This window comes from Balaenoptera borealis (assembly GCF_965194805.1).
Source record: "Balaenoptera borealis genome assembly, chromosome: 16".
In the NCBI taxonomy this organism is placed as follows: domain Eukaryota; kingdom Metazoa; phylum Chordata; class Mammalia; order Artiodactyla; family Balaenopteridae; genus Balaenoptera; species Balaenoptera borealis.
The window spans coordinates 12,435,537-12,458,073 of NC_138872.1; the positions used below are offsets into that span (position 1 = coordinate 12,435,537).

The following is a 22,537-nucleotide window of genomic DNA, read 5'->3' on the forward strand; positions in this document are numbered from 1 at the left end:
AAAAGTCCCCCACTATTATTGTGTTACTGTCAATTTCCTCTTTTATAGCTGTTAGCAGTTGCCTTATGTATTGAGGTCCTCCTACATTGGGTGCATATATATTTATAATTGTTATATCTTCTATTTGGATTGATCCCTTGATCATTATGTAGTGTCCTTCCTTGTCTCTTGTAACATTCTTTATTTTAAAGTCTATTTTATCTGATACGAGTATTGCTACTCCAGCTTTCTTTTGATTTCCATTTGCATGGAATATCTTTTTCCATCCCCTCAACTTTCAGTCTGTATGTGTCCCTAGGTCTGAAGTGGGTCTCTTGTAGACAGCATATATATGGGTCTTGTTTTTGTATCCATTCAGCAAGCCTGTGTCTTTTGGTTGGAGCATTTAATCCATTCACGTTTAAGGTAATTATCGATATGTATGGTCTATGGCCATTTTCTTAATTGTTTTGGGTTTGTTTTTGTAGGTCCTTTTCTTCTCTTGTGTTTCCCACTTAGAGAAGTTCCTTTAGCATTTGTTGTAGAGCTGGTTTGGTGGTGCTGAATTCTCTTAGCTTTTGCTTGTCTGTAAAGCTTTTGATTTCTCCATCGAAGATTCAAACTTTATATTTATTTAGCAAAGCAGTATTTTTTCCTAGGGCAGCCATGGATCTCTAGACGGTCCACAGATGTCCTCTGTAGGTCCATGAACCTCCTAAAATGGTCTGAAGGGGATCCTTTTGATGTTCACATGTGTTTTCTTCTGGCAGGAGGGTCCGTTGCCTTCATAAGAGTCTCAGAAGCATCTGCTACCCTCCAAATATTAAGAATCTCCTTAAGTGGTCCCTAAAAATGTCAGAGTAATTGTTAAAAAGACATAAGTTTTGTCATTGTCCAGTGTGTGCCTCCCAGTTCACCCATTTAATAACCTCATTTGTTGTTGGAGACTGTGGTCTAAAAACAACAATTAATGATTGTTAGTTCAAAATGGAAAATAAAGTACATTTAGTATGTGTTTCCTTCAAAGACACAGTGAGTCCAAATAGATTATGCAGGTAAGGGGGAATTTTTTTTAAAGTTTCCCTAATTTTCAAAAATTCTTTGCAAATTCTTTCTTTTGATTTCTGTGCTTGGTTATGCAAGGTTGTGTTTTAATAGATTTCTTTATCAACTATTTGGTCTTTCAAAGTTATAAAGAGTATAGGTTTAGTCTTCCAAAGAGCTTTAAAACTCAACATACTTGTTACTTCAGGCAAATGTAATTTGAGGTGGGACATCTGCTTAAAACAATTTTAAGTGGTTCATAAACTTCTTTTGGCCTATTTCTTTTTAAAAAAGTCTACCTGAAGTTTATTGTCCTGTAAAATACTTTAATTTTGTAGTTAGGTGATCCCCAAATTTCATGTCTGACTCTCATGAAATATATACCTTCTTCTATTATGTGCTAGTGCCCTAAACTGGCTCCTGAGTTCAATCCTTATGCTATCAGCTGACTGATGGTGATTTCTGACCTCCAAACTCATCTGTTGCCATGAGGCACAGGTGGGGGTAGGGAGCGGCACTTGGCTCACAGGGCCATCCCACACCCCCCGCACACACCCATCCCTGCCCCTTCCTGGCAGGCAGGACCAGTTTATATTGTCCCCTTTCCAGAGTGCAGCGCACCAGATGGCTCTCGGGCTGCCATCTTACCTGGCCCTGCATCCCTTCCAGCCTTTCTGCCTCTGTTCTGGGTGGGAGGTGGTGGCCAGGGAGGCGATGAGACAGGGGACACACAGAATAACAGGGCTAGTTGTTGAGTGGGAACTAGGTGGGAGCTTCACCCGGAGAAGCCACAAGGTCTCCCTGGGAACCTGTTGCGGGAAAGGGAGGAAATGCTTCTTTCCCTCCTGCTGAGGGATTAGTGTGGCACAAGAATGGATGTTTAAAGATTGGAGGGAGGGGTACAAAGATTGTGGGAATGGGAGATGCCTGGCTTCTCGGGTCACCTAAGGGTTACAGAGGTGACTGCTGGGGCCAGGGCCCTAGATCCTGTGAAGCTTGTCACCTGCCCACACCAATTGCTGCTTTGCCTGAGAGTCACAGAGCTTTCTGGACCCTAGTGAGGGATTGCCATTTTATATTTTTGCTCTTTGGGATTTGGGGACCAGATTGCCTCTGTCCCACCTATGCTTTTGTTTAGGTTTTAGATTTGGCTTTCATACTTCTGTTCAGGAATATGTAACACTTAGCAGGGTATTGTCAGGTAGTCACAAAAGAAATTGTGGGAGTGCCCTGTGGTGGTGAATATCTCTTAAAGTAATAATTTGAAACATGACAGTTTGTGTGTAGGTAGTGTCATTGAGTTTGTTAATATGAGTGCTTATATTAAAAGTTCATATTAGCTTCCATTATTAGGTTGAGCAAAGCTTTCATTTTTTCCCCACAGTTCTATCTCTGGCACCTGGAAGATTCCCTGGCCTATATTGGATGCTCGGGAAATACTTATTGAATAAATGAATAGAATAGTTTCTTTTGTTTTTTTTTTGATGGATAGTAAGATATGTCATGTTGGAAGCTGAGTTAAGTGTGCAGTAGAGGAGACAGGAGCCATTCATAGCTTTTCAGAAAAATGTATACAGCTAGATTTTTGATAAAATACATAGTTTTAGTTAGAAAATGTTACGGTGCTGATTGATATAGTCACTGGGAGGCAGTTGTGACTTGATCCCACTAAATACATTCTAGGTTACATTGCAGATGTAGATTGGTGGGATTATGATGTGAGCAGACAATGAAAATGGTTGCTGAGGGACCAGGATGGACTGTGAATCTGAAGTGAGCCATCAGGGTGGCTACTCTTACTTTTCGAGTCTCATCTGAGGACGCGGAGAGCACTGTTCAAGGAGGGAGCATTTGGAGTATAGGCTGTCGGTGTGGGAGGGCATCCGGGGGGCTCTCTACGATCAGTCTGCAGGCGCCTGTGCGAGCGGGGCTCTTCCCAACAAACCTCTTCCTTTGTAGGGCAGTGAGGCTGCTTTCTGAGATGCCTCCCTTTCTCACCTTTGAGCACAGCACAGCCAGTTCTTGGGCTCACACAGTTTTCCTAGCCATCTTTTCAACTTTTTATTTTGAAACATTTCAAACCAATGGAAAAGTTGCAAGCATAGGGCAGTGAATGTATCCTTCACATCGATTCACCAGTGGTTAACATTTTAGCACATTTGCTTTTTTTTTCTCTGTAAATGTACATATTTTTCTATTTTTTTATTCTGCTGAATCATTTGAGAGCAAGTGGCAGACATCATGCCCTTTGACTCCTAATATTTCAGTATGTGTCTCTTAAGAACAAGGACATTATCTTAAAATAACTATAATCTGATTGTCAGTACAGGAAATTTAGCATTGCTGTAATACTGTCACCTAATATACATCCTAGATTCACGTATTGCCAGTTGTTCCCATGATGTCCTTTAGAGAAAGTATTTTGCTGGTCTTGAGTCTGGTACAGGATCACACGTTGCGTTTAGCTGATGCATCTCTTTAGTCTCCTTTAATCTGTAACAGTTCCTCAGCGTTTTTTTTTTTTTTTTTGTCTTTTATGATATTGGTATTTTTTTTTCAACATCTTTATTGGAGTATAATTGCTTTACAGTGGTGTGTTAGTTTCTGCTTTATAACAAAGTGAATCAGTTATACATATACGTATGTTCCCATATCTCTTCCCTCTTGCATCTCCCTCCCTCCCACCCTCCCTATCCCACCCCTCTAGGTGGTCACCGAGCTGATCTCCCTGTGCTATGCGGCTGCTTGCCACTAGCTATCTATTTTACGTTTGGTAGTGTATATATGTCCATGCCACTCTCTCACTTTGTGCCAGCTTACCCTTCCCCCTCCCCATATCCTCAAGTCCATTCTCTAGTAGGTCTGTGTCTTTATTCCCGTCTTGCCCCTAGATTCTTCATGACCTTTTTTTATTTTTTCTTAGATTCCATATATATGTGTTAGCATACGGTATTTGTTTTTCTCTTTCTGACTTACTTCACTCTGTATGACAGACTCTAGGTCCATCCACCTCACTACAAATAACTCAATTTCGTTTCTTTTTATGGCTGAGTAATATTCCATTGTATATATGTGCCACATCTTCTTTATCCATTCATCTGTTGATGGACACTTAGGTTGCTTCCATGTCCTGGCTATTGTAAATAGAGCTGCAATGAACATTTTGGTACATGACTCTTTTTGAACTATGGTTTCCTCAGGGTATATGCCCAGTAGTGGGATTGCTGGGTCGTATGGTAGTTCTATTTTTAGTTTTTTAAGGAACCTCCATACTGTTCTCCATAGTGGCTGTATCAACTTACATTCCCACCAACAGTGCAAGAGGGTTCCCTTTTCTCCACACCCTCTCCAGTATTTATTGTTTCTAGATTTTTTGATGATGGCCATTCTGACCGGTGTGAGATGATATCTCATTGTAGTTTTGGTATGCATTTCTCTAATGATTAATGATGTTGAGCATTCTCTCATGTGTTTGTTGGCAATCTGTATATATGATATTGGTATTTTTAAAAGTCAGTTATTTTGTAGAATGGCCCTCAATTTGGGTTTGTCGGATTGTTTCCTCATGATTAGTTTCAGGTTATGCATTTTTTGGCAGGGAACACTACAGAAGTAATGTTGGTTCTTCTCAGCAGCACATGATGTCATTTTACCCGAGTGTTAGTGATATTAGTTTCATTGCCTACACCAGATGTGTGCCACTCTGTGGAGACTTCCTTTCCATTTATAGTTAATCCATAACCTATGGGGAGATGCTTGAAGGCTATGCCCTTACAGAGTTCCCCAGTGTTTCTAGCAGTCATTGATGATTCTTCCCAGCACCAGTTATTACTGTGGTGGATGTCAAACATTGATTTTCTGCATGTCCAAAGAAAATCTCCTCCTGCCTTATATTAATTTATATTAGTATAGATGCATTCAAAGTGTTACTCCATTATTGTTGCTAATCATTTTGATGTTCAAATTGCCATTCAGGCTAGCTCCTGTATCCTTTGATATGCCTCTGTCAGCTTTTCTTTGGGGGGGGGGGATGAGCGGTCCGATTTCTTGAGGTATAATTTACATAAAGTAAAATTCATCCTATTTAAGTATGTAATTTGATGTGTTTTGATGGTATGGTTGTATAACTATCACCACAATTAAGATAAAGAACATCTTTCACCCCATAAAGTTTCCCCTGTGTCCCCTTGCAGTCAATCCCGTCCCTCCATCCTCAGCCTTGGGCAACCATTGATCTCATGTCTGTCCCTACAGTTTTGCTCTTTTTCAAAATATTACAAACATGGAATTATAGAATTTATTCTTTTTTTTTTTTCCCCCTTTTGGGCTTTCCCTTTATCTATTTATTTAACGGGATGAGTAATAACATTTTGAGAAGCCTGGAGGGAGCACATAAAAATATAAAGCCATCTTAGAAAACACAACCCAGACATGACCTTTCCATAATTGTAAATCATGATAACAAAGGCCAAAGTTCCTTGTACTGTTCCTTCCCTCAGGCCTCTCACCTTTTAACAAATGGCCAACCAGATACAGTGCGTTCAATGTTGTCCATTTGGAAATTTGTGATCTTTCCAGATTACAAGATTACAGATCTACTGGCAAGAGTATATTGCCTTTTGTGTGGCTTTTTAACTTAACACATGGACTCAAAATCTGCATTATGTTATACCTATCAGTAGTTCATTTCTTTTTATTTCTGAATAATGTTCCATTGTATGGATGTACCACAACTTATTCATGCATTTACCAGTTGAAGAACATTTTCTTTTTTTTTTTAATTAAAAAAAATTTTTTTTTAATTTTTGGCTGCGTTGGGTCTTCATTGCTGCGCGGGCTTTCTCTACTTGCAGCAGGCTACTCTTCGTTGCGGTGTGAGGGCTTCTCATTGCAGTGGCTTCTCTTGTTGCGGAGCATGGGCTCTAGGCGCGTGGACTTAAGTAGTTGCAGCGTGTAGGCTCAGTAGTTGTGGCGCACGGGCTTAGTTGCTCTGCGGCATGTGGGATCTTCCCGGACCAGGGCTCGAACCCGTGTCCCCTGCATTGGCAGGCGGATTCTTAACTATTACACCACCAAGGAAGTCCAAGTTTAAGTTATCTTTGCAGTTCTTTTTATCTTTACACTGAATGTGTATATTCAGAGCATTGTTTTCCTAACTTGCTTGGATTATTTTTTCCCTATGCTAACAACAGTCTATTATACAGTAATGTATGTATCTTAAGTGCACAGCCCATTAAATTTTAACATGTGTAAAAACCCATGATTCACTACCCAGATCAAGATACAGAACATTATCATAACCTCCATAAGTCCCTGTGCTCCTTTCCAGCCAGAAGAAGCTGCTTTCTGTAATCACTATAGATTTTGTTTTCTGTGTTCTTAGACTTCGTATAAATAAAAAGATATAATGTGGCTTACTTCACTCTGTATAACAGACTCTAGGTCCATCCACCTCACTACAGATAGTTCAATTTCATTTCTTTTTATGGCTGAGTAATATTCCATTGTATATATGTGCCACATCTTCGTTATCCATTCATCTGTTGATGGACACTTAGGTTGCTTCCATGTCCTGGCTATTGTAAATAGAGCAGCAGTGAACATTGTGGTACATGTCTCTTTTTGAATTATGGTTTTCTCAGGGTATATGCCCAGTAGTGGGATTGCTGGGTCATATGGAAGTCAGAAAGAGAAAACAAATACAGTATGTTAACACATATGTATGGAATCTTAAAAAAAAACACAAAACAAAACTGGTTCTGATGAACCTAGGGGCAGGACAGGAATAAAGATGCAGACGTAGAGAATGGACTTGAGGATGTGGGGAGGGGGAAGGGTAAGCTGTGACGAAGTGAGAGAGTGTCATGGACATATATACACTACCAAACATAAAATAGATAGCTAGTGGGAAGCAGCTGCATAGCACAGGGAGATCAGCTCGGTGCTTTGTGACCACCTAGAGGGGTGGGATAGGGAGGGTGGGAGGGAGATGCAAGAGGGAGGGGATATGGGGATATATGTATACGTATAGCCGATTCACTTTGTTATACAGCAGAAACTAATACAAGGTTGTAAAGCAATTATACTCCAATAAAGATGTTAAAAAAAAAAAGATATAATATGGATTGTTGGGTGTTGAGTTTCTTATCCTTAACAGAATGCTTTTAAGTCTTATCCATGTGTATCAGTAGTTTAATGCTGAGTGGTATTCCAGTGTATGAATATAAAACTCTAATTTATCCATTGTCCTATTGATAGATATTGGATAGTTGGGAACCATTATAAATAGGGTTGATAAGTCTTCTTGAGTGCATGTGCACTCAGAATTGCTAAGTCAAAGGGTAGGTGTTTATAAAAATTCTCAAAACTATTTCCCAAATTGATTGTACCAATTTATACTCCCACCACTTGCTCCACATCCTTGCCAAAAGTACCTGTTGAAGTATTTTTTTAATTGAATATTTGTCTTTTTATTATTGACTTGTAGGTATTCTTTAAATGTTCTGGATATAATTCCTTTGTTTGGTACATACATTGCAAATATTCTCTCCCATTCTATGAGTTCCCTTTTTAATTTTTAAATGTTGTCTTTTGATGAGCAGTTTTTAATTTTGAGGACTTCTAATTTGTGTTTTTTGTGTTCAAGAATTCTTTGCCAACCTCATGGTCATGAAGTTTTCTCCTGTGTTTTCTTCTGAAAGCTTTATAGTTTTAGCTTTCATGTTTGGGTCTGTGTTCTAGCTTCAGTTAATTTTTGTTTTTGGTTGAGTTTAGGATCTTGGTTCAGTTTTTTCCCCACGTGGATATCCAGTTGCTCCAATGTCATTAAAAAAAAAGACTTTGGATTTGCTTTGGTGTGTTTGCCAAAAATCAAAAGACTGTCTATGTGCAAGTCTATTTCTACATTCTGTTCTGTTTTATTGATCTTTTGGTTTATCCTTAAACAATACCACGATGTTGTAGGTGCTGTAACTTTACAGAAAGTCTTGAAATCTGGCAGTGTAAGTCTGCTAACTCAGTTTTCTTTTCAAGGGTATCTTGGCTCATGTAGGTTGGATTTGATTATTATTTTCCTTCTGCGTGATTATGTAATCACTTTAATTACAGTTAGGTTTCTGTTCATATTCCATTTTAGTATTTTCCCCCATCTCTGTTGACTTATTCTTATATATTTAATATGTGTAATACTAAATGGTTCCAAGAGTCAAAGCTACACAAAAAGATATATTCAGAAGTGTCATCTCGTCCCCTTTCTACCCCAATCCCTCCCGCCTGCTGTAGGAAACTGATTCCATTGGTTTCTGCTTTATCCTTCCTGAGTTTCTTTTTGCAAAAATAAGCATATAAACACACACACTTGTGTGTCTATTTATATGTGTGTGTATATGTATACATAGATTTAACATCCCCCCACCCTTTGTACACTCTTTTGCAGTTTGCTTTTTTCAGTTACTATGTACTGGAAATCACTTTATGTGCTTGGAGATTTTCTTATTCCTTTTTACAGCTGTAGAGCAGCCAGTATTTAATAAGCTCAATCTTGGCTGGCAGCTCAGCGCAAATATTAAACTTGAACTCTGTGTGCTGCATTTATTTCTGGGCTTTGCTGGGCCAGTTTCCTTTCTGCCATTTACAGGGGAGCTCACTAAACTCAGGACAGTCTGTGACCCTGGGTGGGCGGGAGTAGAACATGTTTCCCTATTCCATGTCTGTTTTGGACTCATCAGACCTGAGAACATTAACAAGTTTGGGGGAAAAAAAAGAAGTGGGAAGAGAAAGCGTTCAGGATGATCAGTGTTTACACTCCCTTCATTTAATGAGTCTTGTCCTCAATTCCCCTTTTCCTGTGTTTCGTGTGAAGTAGCGTGCTAACCGGTGTGCCGTGCAGCTGGTAATGAGTGTCTGTCACGCTTTCACTCAGTCTTTCCCTCTAAAACAGGTTGCCCGGGAGAGTGGCCCACCCCACATGAAGAGCTTTGTGACCAGGGTGTCGGTTGGGGAGTTTGTGGGGGAAGGTGAAGGGAAGAGCAAGAAGATTTCAAAGAAAAATGCTGCTATAGCTGTTCTTGAGGAGCTGAAGAAGTTACCGCCCCTGCCTACAGTTGAGCGAGTGAAGCCCAGAATCAAAAAGAAAACAAAATCCATAGTCAGGGTAAGGACTTTCCTGAATGAAGAGGGCGTTTTCATGGCCCAGAGGCAGCTGGGGGGTTAGAAGGCTGGTGAAAGAGGGCGGGAGCTGGTAGGCACAGGCCCGGCCTCGGAGAGCCTTTACGGGGGCCACCTTGTGCTGCCCTCACAGGAGTCCCGGGTTAGGCAACGACAGGGACACTGTGCCGGCTTCAGTGGAGGCCTCTGCAGGCGGCCACGCCCGTCTGGGTGCCATCACAGGGAGGAGCTGTGTGTTGGCCGCCGCGCTGCCCATCTGCGGGGAGAATAGTTAAATTGCGCTGCCTCCGTCTCATTGCCCAGTGCGCGGTTCTGAACGCGCAGGAGATTCCTGGGTGGGGAGATGTCTGGGGCAGGCGTAGGAGTCAGACGTATACACCTTCTTCTTATTTTTGAGTCACGCTAAAGGACCTATCAAAAATTATACTATCCCTCACCCTCCCAAAGAAGGGACAGGGGTCCATTCGGGGACATTTATGAACGCCAGGATCCGTTCTGATTGTCAGTATAGTTTCACGTTGTATCAAAATCCAAGTTTTTCTCACACACAAGTTAGCATTCTGTATGTGTGAAAGTTAGCATACTCTGGCAGTTCCCTTTTTCCACTTAAAGTATCCTCGAAATCGGTAAGTGGGTAAGGATTCACTGGCACGGAAGGTGGCCACCAGGAAGTAACTGTGGGATTTTTAGGTTCTTTCCACATGGCAATAGCTTGAATATATTTTTTTTCATGGTTTCTGGATTTTGAGTCATTGTTAAGAAAGCTGGGAACCCATCCTTATAATGTAGACTTTTGGGAAGTTTTAGAAAGAGTTTGTTATATTTTTTTTCTACCTCTTCATTTACTATCATATGTTGACATTGATTGTTCAAAAGCAGACATTACAATGATGCTTGCCTACTCGTAGTGAATGGTGATGTTGGTTTGCTAAGAAGACCTTAAAATCACCTCAGAGCGATCATAGAAAATCATTAGGCATCTTTCAATTAAAAAAAGGTTTAAAAAAGATCTGATTAATTCTGAGCCGTTAGAACAACATAGAAGTAATCAACTGTCATGTCCTGGTCTCTGAATTGGCAAGGTCCTTTCTATGACTAACATGGCACATGGTTTCTACATTCATTGTTCCTCAGCTACAAAGCAGCCCGGAATACGGCCAGGGGATGAACCCGATTAGCAGACTGGCCCAGATCCAGCAGGCAAAAAAGGAGAAGGAGCCAGAGTACCTCCTCCTCACTGAGCGAGGCCTCCCGCGCCGCAGGGAGTTTGTGATGCAGGTGGGTCAGCCGGCTTGTGGGCGGCCCTTCTCTGACCGCCTCCTGTCTCAGAGCCTGAGGTAGTCCAGGGGCCGGACACCTTTCCCCAGGAGGCCAGGTCCAGTGGGCACTCCCTGCCACCAAATGTTACTGTTATTAGACCATGTTGCCTGCACTAATCTGATGCCTTAAAACGTGCTTGTCTGCACAGCACACACGCTGCTGTATCGACAGGTAGGAGCCTGGACTCACTGTGCCTGTTTAGAGGAGTGGGGGAATCGTGGGTTACTTTTTTTCTTTGTTATTTCTTGAAGGTTAATATTGTTCTTTTCAGAAGTTTTATAAATTATATAAAGGATCTATTTCTGCTCCTCCTCATCCTTCTGTAGAATCTGGAGTCTGGGGTTGGGTTTACACTTTAGATTTGTACAGAGTGTTTCTCCATGCACTTAGCTTATTAAACAGTTATTCACACGGGCAGCTGAATTTGTAATTTGAATTTAACAGTGTTTTCTGGTGAAAAACAGAATACTTCACTCTGCATAGCAGTTTACAGCTTTATAAAGCACCATCAGTTAGCCTGGTTTGTTTCACCTCTGCAGTCAGAGGGCAGGAAGAGTAGTGATCCTTCCATGTACATGAGAAAATTGCAGCTTGTTGAGAGGCTCAGTAATTTGCCTAGGATCAAATGGCTGGTAGATGCCCAGTTGAGATTCAACCTCAGGCCCCTCTTCACAGGCCAGGGAGGGTTTCCTTGACTCTTCTGTGACACAGGGCTTTTGGTTTTGGTCTGCGGTCAAGACCAGCTTGGAAGGGGATGGTAAGCAATGATGTGTGCTGGAGTATGTTTAACAGCCAACTCTTAGGGGAAGGCAGTGTGTGCGGAGACTATACACGCATATGCACACGTATTATATGTACATATGTGTATATTATAAATTTTACTGATAGGAAGCGTAGCATACAATTTACAAAAAATATGTAATACTCTTGTAAATTTCATACATCTGTAACTTCAGTGTGACAGTCACCAATAGCAGCGTTACAGAATGAGACTCATGTGAATTCTTTATTCCTCTCAGGTTCAGCAAGGAGGTTTGCTCCTGTCATTGTTGAATAACTGTGGTACTAGCATGAGTACTGGTTGATATTTTTATTTACATTAACAACAAAGACATGTCAGAACTTCACTCATTTAAACAATATGAATGGCTTCTTTGCTGAATCAGATAATAATTTTCCAAGACTGGAAGTTTCAGTTTTTTGTATTAGTTATGTCATGGCTGCAGACTTGACAACAATTTAAAGCTTAATCTGCGTTATTAACCTTTTCTCCATCACTGAAGCTTAAGAATAGACAATCAACAGTATAACTCAATCCTTGATAAGTAGTAGTTGCAGATTTCTGTGGTGTAAGTACTCTCACTGTGGCCATTTTCCGTCTGAGTTGGAAAGAGATGTGTAGCTGCATATTGACACCACACACACACAAGTGTAAAGAACCTCAAAAGCATAGACAATTGTAAAATGGAGTCCAGTTACGAAGTGATGAATTTGAAGTATTCATTACCTCTGTTTGTTAAAATAATTTGTTTAATTATAAGCTTATATACTTTAGTGTATAATAATAGCTACCTTTAACACCACCTCTCCAAATTCCTCAGGATTTCTTAATGGGCTCTCACAGGCTGGTCCAAGCCAGCTCCAGGGCACCACTGTTAAGCCATCCATCTTCTGACCATTCTGAGTTCTTTTCAGTTCCTGACCAGTCTTTATTCTAAAGGGTTAAGCCCTGATCTGAGTCTGCCTTCTTTACGCAGGTGAAGGTGGGAAACCACACTGCAGAAGGATCAGGCACCAATAAGAAGGTGGCCAAACGCAATGCAGCCGAGAACATGCTGGAAATCCTTGGTTTCAAAGTCCCACAGGCTCAGCCCACCAAACCAGCCCTCAAATCAGAGGAGAAGGTGACTGCTCAGGGCTCTGTGTCCTTGCTCTCTAATTGCAAGATGACCTTCTCACCTCAGGACTCTGACTCCTCCAGGGCTAAGCTTCCGGACAAGGCTTCATCCTCCTGGCAGTAAAGCAGCCCTGCTGAGCAGGGTCCTAGCATTTGCTTCATTATAATGTGGTCAGAAGGGGAGATGCATGTCCATGGCTCCAAGCGTGGTGCTGGGTTAAGTCGTTACTGTTTCAGTATCTTTGTGGTCTGGGATGCTTGGTGGAGGGCAGCGCGCTCCTCTCCTTTTGTGGGATGACGGGTAATTAATTGGACTTGAAATTAATGAGTGTGTGATTCTATCATTTGTGCTCTTAGAGTGAGTCCTGCATAAAAGACTCATCAGCCTTAGGCTGTTGTTAGTTGTGGAACATGCTTGGGACACTGAGACAGTGTGATATTAGAGTCAGGGCCAAATCCATAGTTTCGATTTGGGATTTCTATCTCTTTATGAATTGAACATTAGACAAAAATGATCCCATATTGAAAATTGCACTTCTGCCGAGGTTGGTAAGCAGTACCCTCAATGAAAGCCTTGGCCGACCTTGTTTCCAGTCACTGGATGGTCCTTTCAGGATAAACTTGAAAACACCAGGACTGATTCAGTCGTGTCTGTCAGTCCTGTCAGCAGAGAGAAATGGCAGCAGCTGTGACCACATAGTTAATAACTGGGATCCCAGACACTCATCAGAGAATCTGTAGAGATCCTGGACTTGGCTTTGGGGGTTTTCATTCCAAAATCTTACAGAGCGTCATAGGCACCTTTGCCTTCTCAGAAGGGAGACCTTTGTGTTTGGCAAAATTTTTATCTAGTAACATTTTCCCCCTACATTTGTTATCTTTGGATATGTCACCTTATCTTTTAGTCGGACATGTGCTCCAGGAAATATTCTTTGTTTATTTAATTATTTAGCATCAACCTAAAAGTTTCCTTCTTGGTCAGCTCTGTCAATCTAACATCTTCAGGCTCCTTCTGGTTAAACGTTCCCCGCTCTTCTTGTGAGCACAGAGCAGAGGCCCCATCCCTTAGATGCTGTTCGCGGACAGGCTGACGTGGCTGAGAGTGTGCTTTGGGAGAAAGCAGGGGGGCTCTGCTGTGGGCACATTGGCGGCACAAGCAGACCAGTGGGGGGGCCTTGGGAGAGGGCCTTTCTGCTAGTGCCCTCATAGTTTAAAAGTTTATAAACCAAGATTAGTGCTGGTTGGAGTTTGTTTAGTTTTGGACAGAAGGAACTAATTTTTCAACAGTTTGATTGATGCTCATGGCCTTTTTTTTTTTTTTTTTTTTTTAAAGACACCCATAAAGAAACCAGGGGATGGAAGAAAAGTAACGTTTTTTGAACCTGGCTCTGGGGATGAAAATGGGACTAGTAAGTGTGATGTTAATATTGTCTTGATCTGACTGTGATTCTGGGCTTTGCATGGTTCCTGGTAATAGCAGGTACCTAGGTAATGAGTTAGTGTTCAGTGCTTGGTTCTGTATTACCCCTGTGCTGTGGTGTGTGCTGGGGGAGGGCCAGCGTAGGGTTTTACAACATCTCTCCACGCGGCATGTGTGGACTTGAGTTGATTTGTCTGCATGTCCCTCCCCAGGCAATAAAGAGGATGAGTTCAGGATGCCTTATCTTAGTCATCAGCAGCTGCCTGCTGGAATTCTTCCCATGGTGCCCGAGGTTGCCCAGGCCGTAGGAGTCAGTCAAGGGCATCACACCAGAGAGTTCACCAGGGTAGCTCCGAACCCTGCCAAGGCCACGGTAACTGCCATGATAGCCCGTGAATTGTTGTATGGGGGCACCTCGCCTACAGCCGAGACCATTTTAAAGAATAACATCTCTTCAGGCCACGTACCCCATGGACCTCTCACGAGACCCTCTGAGCAGTTGGACTATCTTTCCAGAGTCCAGGGATTCCAGGTAACTGTTGGGTCTGAGCTGTGTGGTCTGTACCTCAGTGCGGTCATCTCTGGTTTCTCTCAGTACTAAGTACCTTGTTTTTTAAATCAAGTTCTTTGTCTAGGGGGATGGTTGGGGAAGCATGGTAAAGAGTGGTCCTGAGGAAGGGAGGAGACACGGGAAGTATTAGAACCCTGGATGGTAAGAGAATATCCTCAACCTTTGGTAATTTTTAAAAATCCAGGCCAACTGTAATAACAAAGCCTCGAATCCAGTGATAGTTACAAATTTAGACTTCAGTGAGAACAGATTCATTGTGCTGGCCCTTTTTCTACCTGCTAGGAAAGGACATGGCTTCTTCCAGACCAGGGTTTCTGAGTAGACATTTAGGTTCCTGGAAGATTCTGGAAGCTGGGGCCCTGGCATCCTGCCTGCAGCCCTCAGTGCCCCTTAGCAGCAGACCCCACTGTGAGTCTCTTGTGCGTGTTGAGTAGGAGTTGGTGTAGACAAGTCAGGCTGGGACCAGGGAGAGGTGTCATCTCTGTTCACTGGGCCCAGAGCCGCCACCCTGTGCCCCGCTCGTACTCCCCGCCTTCCTATCCTTGCCTCAGTTTTCTTTTCCCCTTTAGGTTGAATACAAAGACTTCCCCAAGAACAACAAGAACGAATTTGTATCTCTTATCAATTGCTCCTCTCAGCCGCCCCTGATCAGCCATGGTATCGGAAAGGATGTGGAGTCCTGCCACGATATGGTATGTTACCCCACACGGTGGGCCTGGCTCCAGCTTGTTGCTGGCCTCAGAAAGACAGGAAAAGGATTCTCCTGTAGACTTCGAGAACAGTTGATTGTTTTATAGGTTTCATATTTCTGAAGACTTTTCTTAGATTACTGGCTTGATTTCTCATTCTGTTGATCAGAACTCATGGGCTTTGGCCAACCCCTCTCCTCTCTTCCCTTGCTGACCTGAGAGGCGGACTTGGATCCTGGAACGCCTCCAGATCTGTATTCAGTTCATCTCTGACCAGAACAAGGAATTGCAGGCCCAAGTTCTGGCAACTTAGAAAGCCCCTTGTTTTGGTGTTCTGTTCAGATGAAATTATTATTGTAAGAAATACTAAAACGAAGAAAATGAATTGATTAAATTAATTGACATAAACTGTGGTATATTCACCTGATGTAATATAATGTCCCCATCATATTAATGTCACCGAGGGTAATGTATTCTAATTCTAACATGGAAACATGATAAGGTTTTATTTTAAAGCGGGATATAAAATTTGTACAGTCTGGTGACCACAGGTTAAAAATATTAGAAGGCAATATATAATAAAATTAACAGAGGTTGTGATTCAGTGAGGTAACCATGGATAACATTTTTTAATTTATATTTTTAATTAAAACTTCAAACATGAAAGGGTTATTTAGTGGGACCACTTGTTTTGTTGGGCAGTAGGAGAAGCCCTCGACTCGCTATTCAGTGTCGTATACTGTGGTCCTGAGCGGTGGCCGTGGTTTGACTTCCCTTTTCATTCCTGCTAGGCTGCACTGAACATTTTAAAGTTGCTGTCTGAGTTGGACCAACAAAATACAGAGATGCCAAGAACAGGAAATGGACCAATGTCTGTGTGAGTGAGCTGATCTACATGGAAAGGCAGTTCTGTTCCTCATTTGCGTTAAATTCAAATTGTCTGCTCAACTTAGTAGTGAAATACTGTCTTAGTCACTTTCTGTCCCTTTGCCCTGAAAGGTTTCCAAGGTTTGGGCAGAGAGCTCTACTTTTTTTTTTTTTTTTTTAAGCTTTCAATAGGTAATACATTCACATGGTGCGAACGTCAAAATTACTTTAAAAGGTGTCCACAGTGATACATCTTGCCCTCGTGCGTCCTCATCCGTACCGTTCTCTTCTCCCCGCCCAGAGGTCACACTTGTATTAGTTTCTTGTGTACCTTTCCTGTATGTTTCTTTATGCAGATACATTTCTTTCCTTATTTTCTTCCTTTTCCTCCTAGAGATAACATACTACATACCCATTCTCCTCTTTGCTGTTTTCACTTGATGGTGTATTCTGGGAAGACCTTAATCCAGTTATCATAAACTGGGGCCTGAACTATTGGACTTCTCATGTCTGCTAGTTTCATTTTTAACATGGCTTAATTGTCTTAAATTTCAAAACTTGGGTCATTTTTGGTTTTTTTCTTCCTTAAAGGTGTGGGAGGTGCTGAACCTTATCTGGCCATGAACCATTGAAAAATCCCAACATATATACTGAAAATACTGAAACTGCTTTGAAAATTTGGAACTTCTGATACCTCCAGTGGGCCGAGAGACACGATGGGTAAAGGACTGGAGACAGCAGTGGTGAAGAAGGCGGGGCCCCGAGGAGGCAGCGGCATGGCCGCTGGCCTGTGCTATGGCTTTTCCTCACGCGGCAGCAGCTGCTGGGGGCCGGGCGGGCCTGCCAGGCACCCCAGCGCCACTGGGAAACCAGCGGGTCCACGCCCCAGGCACCCTAGCGCTTGGTTAGGGTGGGGGGTTTTTTTTTGGTTTTGTTTTTTGGGGGTGGTTTTGTTGTTGTTTTTTTTTCTTCTTGCTGTGTGAAAGAAGAAACAGAAAGCACGACCCCTTCTCAAACTGGCTCACTCAAACACTTTGGGACAAACCCTGGACACCACGCTGGAGAGAGGCCTTAGTCTGGCCCCAGAGCTGAAAGCACCAGAGAAAATCAAATGCTTCCTACTCAGCCTGAGCTGACCTTCTTGGCGTGCTCTGGCCCACACCTACCGCGGTACCCACACCGTCACCACTGCTCTCTTCCAAAAGAGATACGTATTCTTAGTTTCATTATTTTCTTTTGATTGAAATGACACTATATAAAATTTTCATTTGAGAGTTTCTCAGTTGTATTTAGTTACATAGCACAGTTTAGAAACTTGTCTGAGACTGACTTTATCAGTAATCTAACCGGCAAAGATCATATCCGTGTGTATGTGGTTATACATTTTTATTTCATTGGACTAACCCAGGACCATTTCAGTGATGCAAATTGTGTGCCCTCTGGTTTAGCTGAAACAGTCCTGCACTTCTCAGAAACCTTGATGAAGTCTCCCATAGTTGTATAAATTGGACAATTTAGGAATTTTAAACTTTAAACGATCATTTGGTTCCTTTTCTATTTTATTTTTGTTAATGCAACAGGACTTAAAACAAATGAACTTTGATCTTTGTTTTAAAGATTATTAAATTGTGTGTGTATATATATGTGTGTATATATATATATATATATACACATACATATATACATATATATATACATATATATATATATATATATATATATATATATATATGACTCTTGAAGACACATAGCTTTCACTACACTACAGGATATGATCTCCATGTAGCACATCTACAACTGCAGATTGATTTTCCTTGAGTGCTTTATACTGTTGATTACATCTCCATGTAGGGCTGAAAAGAATGACCCATGTTTATCTCTATAACTGTGTTGCTTTTGATGTCGTGTTGCTGTGCACAGAAATGTGTGCAGCGAGGTCCTGCATATGGTCCAGATGAAAAGCACGGTAGCCTTGCGAGTTAAGTACTGCTTCGATTCATTGTTTACGCTGGAATTTTTTCTCCCCATGGAATGTAAGTAAAACTTAGTGTTTGTCACCAATAAATAGTAATACTAAATTTTTTTTGTTAATTTATTCTTAAATGCCACTACTGCTAGGTTGGTCCCTCCCAACCTGCCCCCTATCCTTTTTTTATTTTTAAGAAAAAAAACTTTGTAATGCTTGTGATTCCATTTGGGCAAAATTCTGAAGCTCTGAAATAACTTTATATCAAACCATTGATCAATAAACAGCTACTAATGAATTTTTGGTCCTGTTGAGCAGTAACTGAAGCAGTAAGGGAAGATGTGAGGGCATGGAAGCATGGCGTGGGGGGCACTGCTGCCAGTGAGGGGCCAGTGGGCGCCCGGGTGAAGGGAGGCGCCTCTCACCTGAACCTGACATTGTCACCCGAAGAAATGACCGAGAGGAGGAGAGAGGCTTCCTGGTCACTTCCCTCAGGCGGGCTCGCGCTCGGAGGAGTAAAGGTGAGGTGTTGCATTCTAGTCTGGCTGAGGAGTGGGCTGGTGGTTTTCTATTTTTTAATTTTAGAATATGCTCATAAAGGTGGTTCACTATAAAACCAGCCTGTGGATTGGACTGCAAGAAGCACCGAAAGTGAGCAGGTTATGGAAAAATGCTACAGGGTAGAAGGGGACTCGGCATGGCAGGGATAAAAGCAGTGAAAGGAAAGGCATTTTTCCCTTTCCAATCCTGGATTCAGCATTTCTGCAAGAAGCCTGGATCCTCTTTAGTGATAGATGACGTTTAGAAACCAAGATCTGGGTGCTCTGAGACCTCGCTGCTAGGGGTGTGTTGTGTCTGGGCCCTCTGAGTGGACAGCTAGGAAGTGTATCTGTATACACACACACCTGCCCATTTGTGTATCTATTTAAAAGCCATGTGTTGGTCCTGATACCTCTGGCACCTCAGGGTTCTTCACAGCCTTCCCTGCTGTGTTTTTAGCACCTTTTCCAGCATTGAGATTGTAGCCAATCTCCCAGCCTTGCCAGCCACTCCCTCCTCTCCTGCCCTGTGATCTTGCTGCCTCTGCCCAGCTCTCGCCTCCTTGCCTCACAGTGTGTCCAATCGGCGACCCTCCACACTGTGAAGGGAAGATGGAAAGGGCTCGACAGTACAGTCTTAGAAGTAATTCATGACTTCTAATTGGCAGTCCAGTTGGCCCTCATTGACAGCACTCCAAGAAGGGGAAATTTCCTCTTAATATCTGGGGTATTGTTAGGAAGGATCTACAGGTTTCTTTGACAGGAGGTTTTTTTGAAGGTGATGTGTTTCTGGTTGCTTTGGAAAGCTGTACAGATGGGATGTCCTTGACTATTCTTACACTGTAAACTCTCAAACTAGCCTTGCCTCTGTGAAGGCCCTGTAGCTGTCATCGCCTGCTGAGGACTCACTCACCTGCAGCATCTCTGTCTCAACAGGCTTTGAGAGCTGCCTGGGAATCGGGTTTGCACTAAGTTTTATCCCAACATGATCTCTAAGAGTTGCAAGAACTTTTGACTCAAAACTAGCCCTTGGGACCATATGCAGTCCTGGTTTCCAGACTACAGGCAGAAAAGCAGACAGCACGGCACCTGAGGGGCAGGTCTGAAAAAATGAGAGCTGCGAGTCAGCCACGGTAAGACTAGCGGGTCTTAGGATTTGAGGAGCATCGATCCGCAAAGGTGGAGCAGCTCCTGTTGTCCTTGGGGAAGACAGACTTGGGATTCGGTCACCACACAACAGGTGCACTGACATTAAGTCAATTTCCTTAAGTTCCTCTTATCACAGGGAGATATTAATGAGTAAGGATGATTTCCCCATAGCAGGGTTTTATTCTGGTTTGTATGGTTTTTAAAGGCCTTCTTGAGCTGAGGAATGTGAACTGCAGCTCTTAAAAATGTGTCATTTCTGAATCTAGGTTTTGTTCCACAGTTCACTGAGCTAATGTGCACAGCTTTGCAGGGTGAATGCCCAGTGACGGAGACCTTGGCCTGGGTCCCAAGGTCTGTTAGAGTCTGGGGTTCTTGTGACCCATGGGAAAAGATACCTGGCCATTCCCAAGAAGCAGTATGCTGCTGCTTGCTCTCTAGAAGCTAATAGGAGCTCAGTAGAATATGACCACCAGGAAATAAAACCTGAGGATGGAGATGTGTAGCTGTCTGTTTGTATGAAACGTAACTTCAGAAACTTCTGACATTACCGTCTCTGGTTTCAGTGCTTAAACATCTGTGTGCCCTTAAAAACAGACAAGAAAAACTTAGTTAAAATTTCTAAATCCATAAATAATGGATTGTTGAGCACTTAAGCATTGCTGGATTGGCAGGGAGGAGTTAGCCAGTTTTCTGAAATGGGCTTTTAAAGAGATGTGTGTTAAGATGCAAGGCTAACTCATAGACTGGAGGGGGGGTGGTTTCTAGTCATCAAAGCAGCAGAGCTGTTTTCTTGGTATTTGGCACTGTGCTTGCAGTGGTGTGTTTAATGTATATATACAATGTATATATAGAATATACATAGGAAATTAATTTTTACAACTCCATATTCTAATCAGACTTCTTGGCATACCAATTATTAGGAAAAAGTATACGTAATTTGGGGAATTGGTACTGCTTTGCTTAACATGTGCTTAATAACTTGTTGAATATTTTAAAAGTAATTTCCTTTGTACATTCTTTTACAAATATTTTCATCAAAACCTACTTTGTTGGAAGTAGGCCTGCAATGACAGACTGTAAAGCAGTCTTTGTGTAGTGGTAATTTTAAAAAGGACTTTTAAAAGTAAACTGAAAAATTTTTAAGTTATCCCTAAAAGCCCTCTATCCACAGATCCTATCATTTATTTCCACCCCCTTTCACACGCACTTCTTCCATGATTGTGTCTGCAGTGCATATGCAGTGGTGCCACCCATTGTAAAGCTGGACAATCTGGAGCTCGGTGGGCCCAGAGAGGATCAGGTATGCCCGTCCCCTGCTGCCCTCCTACAGAGCCAGCTGGATCCAGCCTTCAGCTCACTGTGGCTGTCCTCACTTCTTTAGGCTGCAGTGGAAGCAGTGATAGGGGTGTCTCTCTCTGACCTCTGACATTGCTGAGCCTGGATTCAGTAGTGGGCAGTTGGTGCCACTTTGGAATGAGATCTAACAGAATCCTGTGTCACTCCCTCAGACTGTTCTTGCCTGCCTTTTTAATCGTGTATTGGCTCCAGCTGCCAAAAGCCTTCCCCAGGAAATGGCCTGAGATTCCCTTTTGGGCCTCTGTTTTACTGTGCAAATATCGCCGCCTCCCGACAGGTCTGTCTGCCTGGTGTCTCCATCCTGTATGCTGAGCATATGCTCACCTGGTAGATTCAGAACGCATATCTGAAAATGCTCCTCTGGACCCTAATAGCTTACTTTCCTCTCTGATTGGCTCCTTGGGTTCATGGACAAGAACAGTGTAAACCAGGTTGAATCCAGCTAAGAAAACTGGAGATGCTCAGACCTTCCCAAGCCCAGGGACCGTGACTTTTGGACATGTCGTATGGCTGTGTGTGGGGAGTTACGGCCTAGAGTGTTTGTTGGCAACCAGTGTGTCCTCTGAATCCCCAAAGTCTGAGCGGCCCCAGACCTGGCCCAACTCTTTCTAAGGTGGTTTGACCACCTTTGTCATTGTTCCCCTTGGCCAGGTAACATTTTCCCAAGGCCCCGAACGAGGAGCAGCCTGGTAGACGGTGGACTGGGTGTGGATAAGGCTTCTGTGCTGTGAAGAGCGCCTGTAAATAGATCACCTCACGAAGGGCCAGGATGCTGTAACGTAGGCGGGTGAATACCGACGTGTAAGCAGCTGCGCAGAGGCTGCAGTACGGTCACTGCAGAAGTCAGTACCTTCTGTTGTTCTTGGAGCCCAGAGACAGACTCTGAAGCCGCTTGCTCCCGGGTGGTTTCTAGAGCCCCACGGCGCGGGGTGGCTGATGGAGAGGCATCGGCCTGCTTCCCTGCTGGAGGCGTCCGGAGCCCTCCTCCTCCCCAGGCACCCTGCCTCCTGCCCAGCCGTCAGGGCTCTCCTCCCTGGGCTGCAGACCCTAGTCCACTTCCAAGTCTCTCCCCAGACAAAGTGTGGAGACAGATGCCACGAGAACAGGAGTTCGTGTCTGTCTCAGCTACAGCTGGAGGGCGTGGTTGAGTTCTGGAAGAGGCCCATGAAGGCTGTGGCTCCTCTGGGCCCTAAGCTGCCACAGCCGTCTTCCGCCTGCCACCCTTTGTTAATTTCCTATGTCTACAGTACAATCGCTTCTGACTTCTGAGGCCATGAACAGTGTTCACAGCTTCTGCCATGCCTGTGTGTCTTTCTGACTGATGCGGTTTTTCTTGGCTTGTTCACCAGCTTGAGCATGAGCGTCAGCTCGTGGGAGGGCTTTTATAAGGCTGCTGGGTCCCTTTCCCAGATGTGCTGATGCCGTAGGTCTGGGGTCAAGAATGCGCATTTCTAATAAAGTCCCAGGTGATGTAGATGTACTTTGAGAACAACTGTCCTCAAGCAGTAACACCCATGAAGTTGCTAGTGATTTTTTGTCTAATACAAAACATACAACTGTAAATGATACATGTT

At 43.0% G+C, this 22,537-nt stretch overlaps 1 protein-coding gene across 24 annotated transcripts in view; it reads left to right on the forward strand.

Moving 5' to 3' along the window:
• Positions 1–18,217, forward strand: part of STAU1 (staufen double-stranded RNA binding protein 1) — an 87,562-nt gene extending 69,345 nt beyond the window's left edge. For 20 of the 24 annotated variants that reach the window (XM_082362810.1, XM_082362794.1, XM_082362800.1 and 17 more), the window contains 8 exons: positions 8,945–9,175; positions 10,324–10,467; positions 12,267–12,413; positions 13,740–13,815; positions 14,039–14,358; positions 14,967–15,089; positions 15,878–15,963; positions 16,545–18,217. In XM_082362810.1, the coding sequence (XP_082218936.1) occupies positions 8,945–9,175; positions 10,324–10,467; positions 12,267–12,413; positions 13,740–13,815; positions 14,039–14,358; positions 14,967–15,089; positions 15,878–15,963; positions 16,545–16,560 (1,143 nt within the window). In that variant the 3' untranslated portion in view covers positions 16,561–18,217. The remainder of the gene's footprint in view (positions 1–8,944; positions 9,176–10,323; positions 10,468–12,266; positions 12,414–13,739; positions 13,816–14,038; positions 14,359–14,966; positions 15,090–15,877; positions 15,964–16,544) is intronic. The other 4 variants (XM_082362803.1, XM_082362813.1, XM_082362797.1 and 1 more) reach the window with 2 other exon arrangements.
• Positions 18,218–22,537: the final 4,320 nt, after the last annotated feature.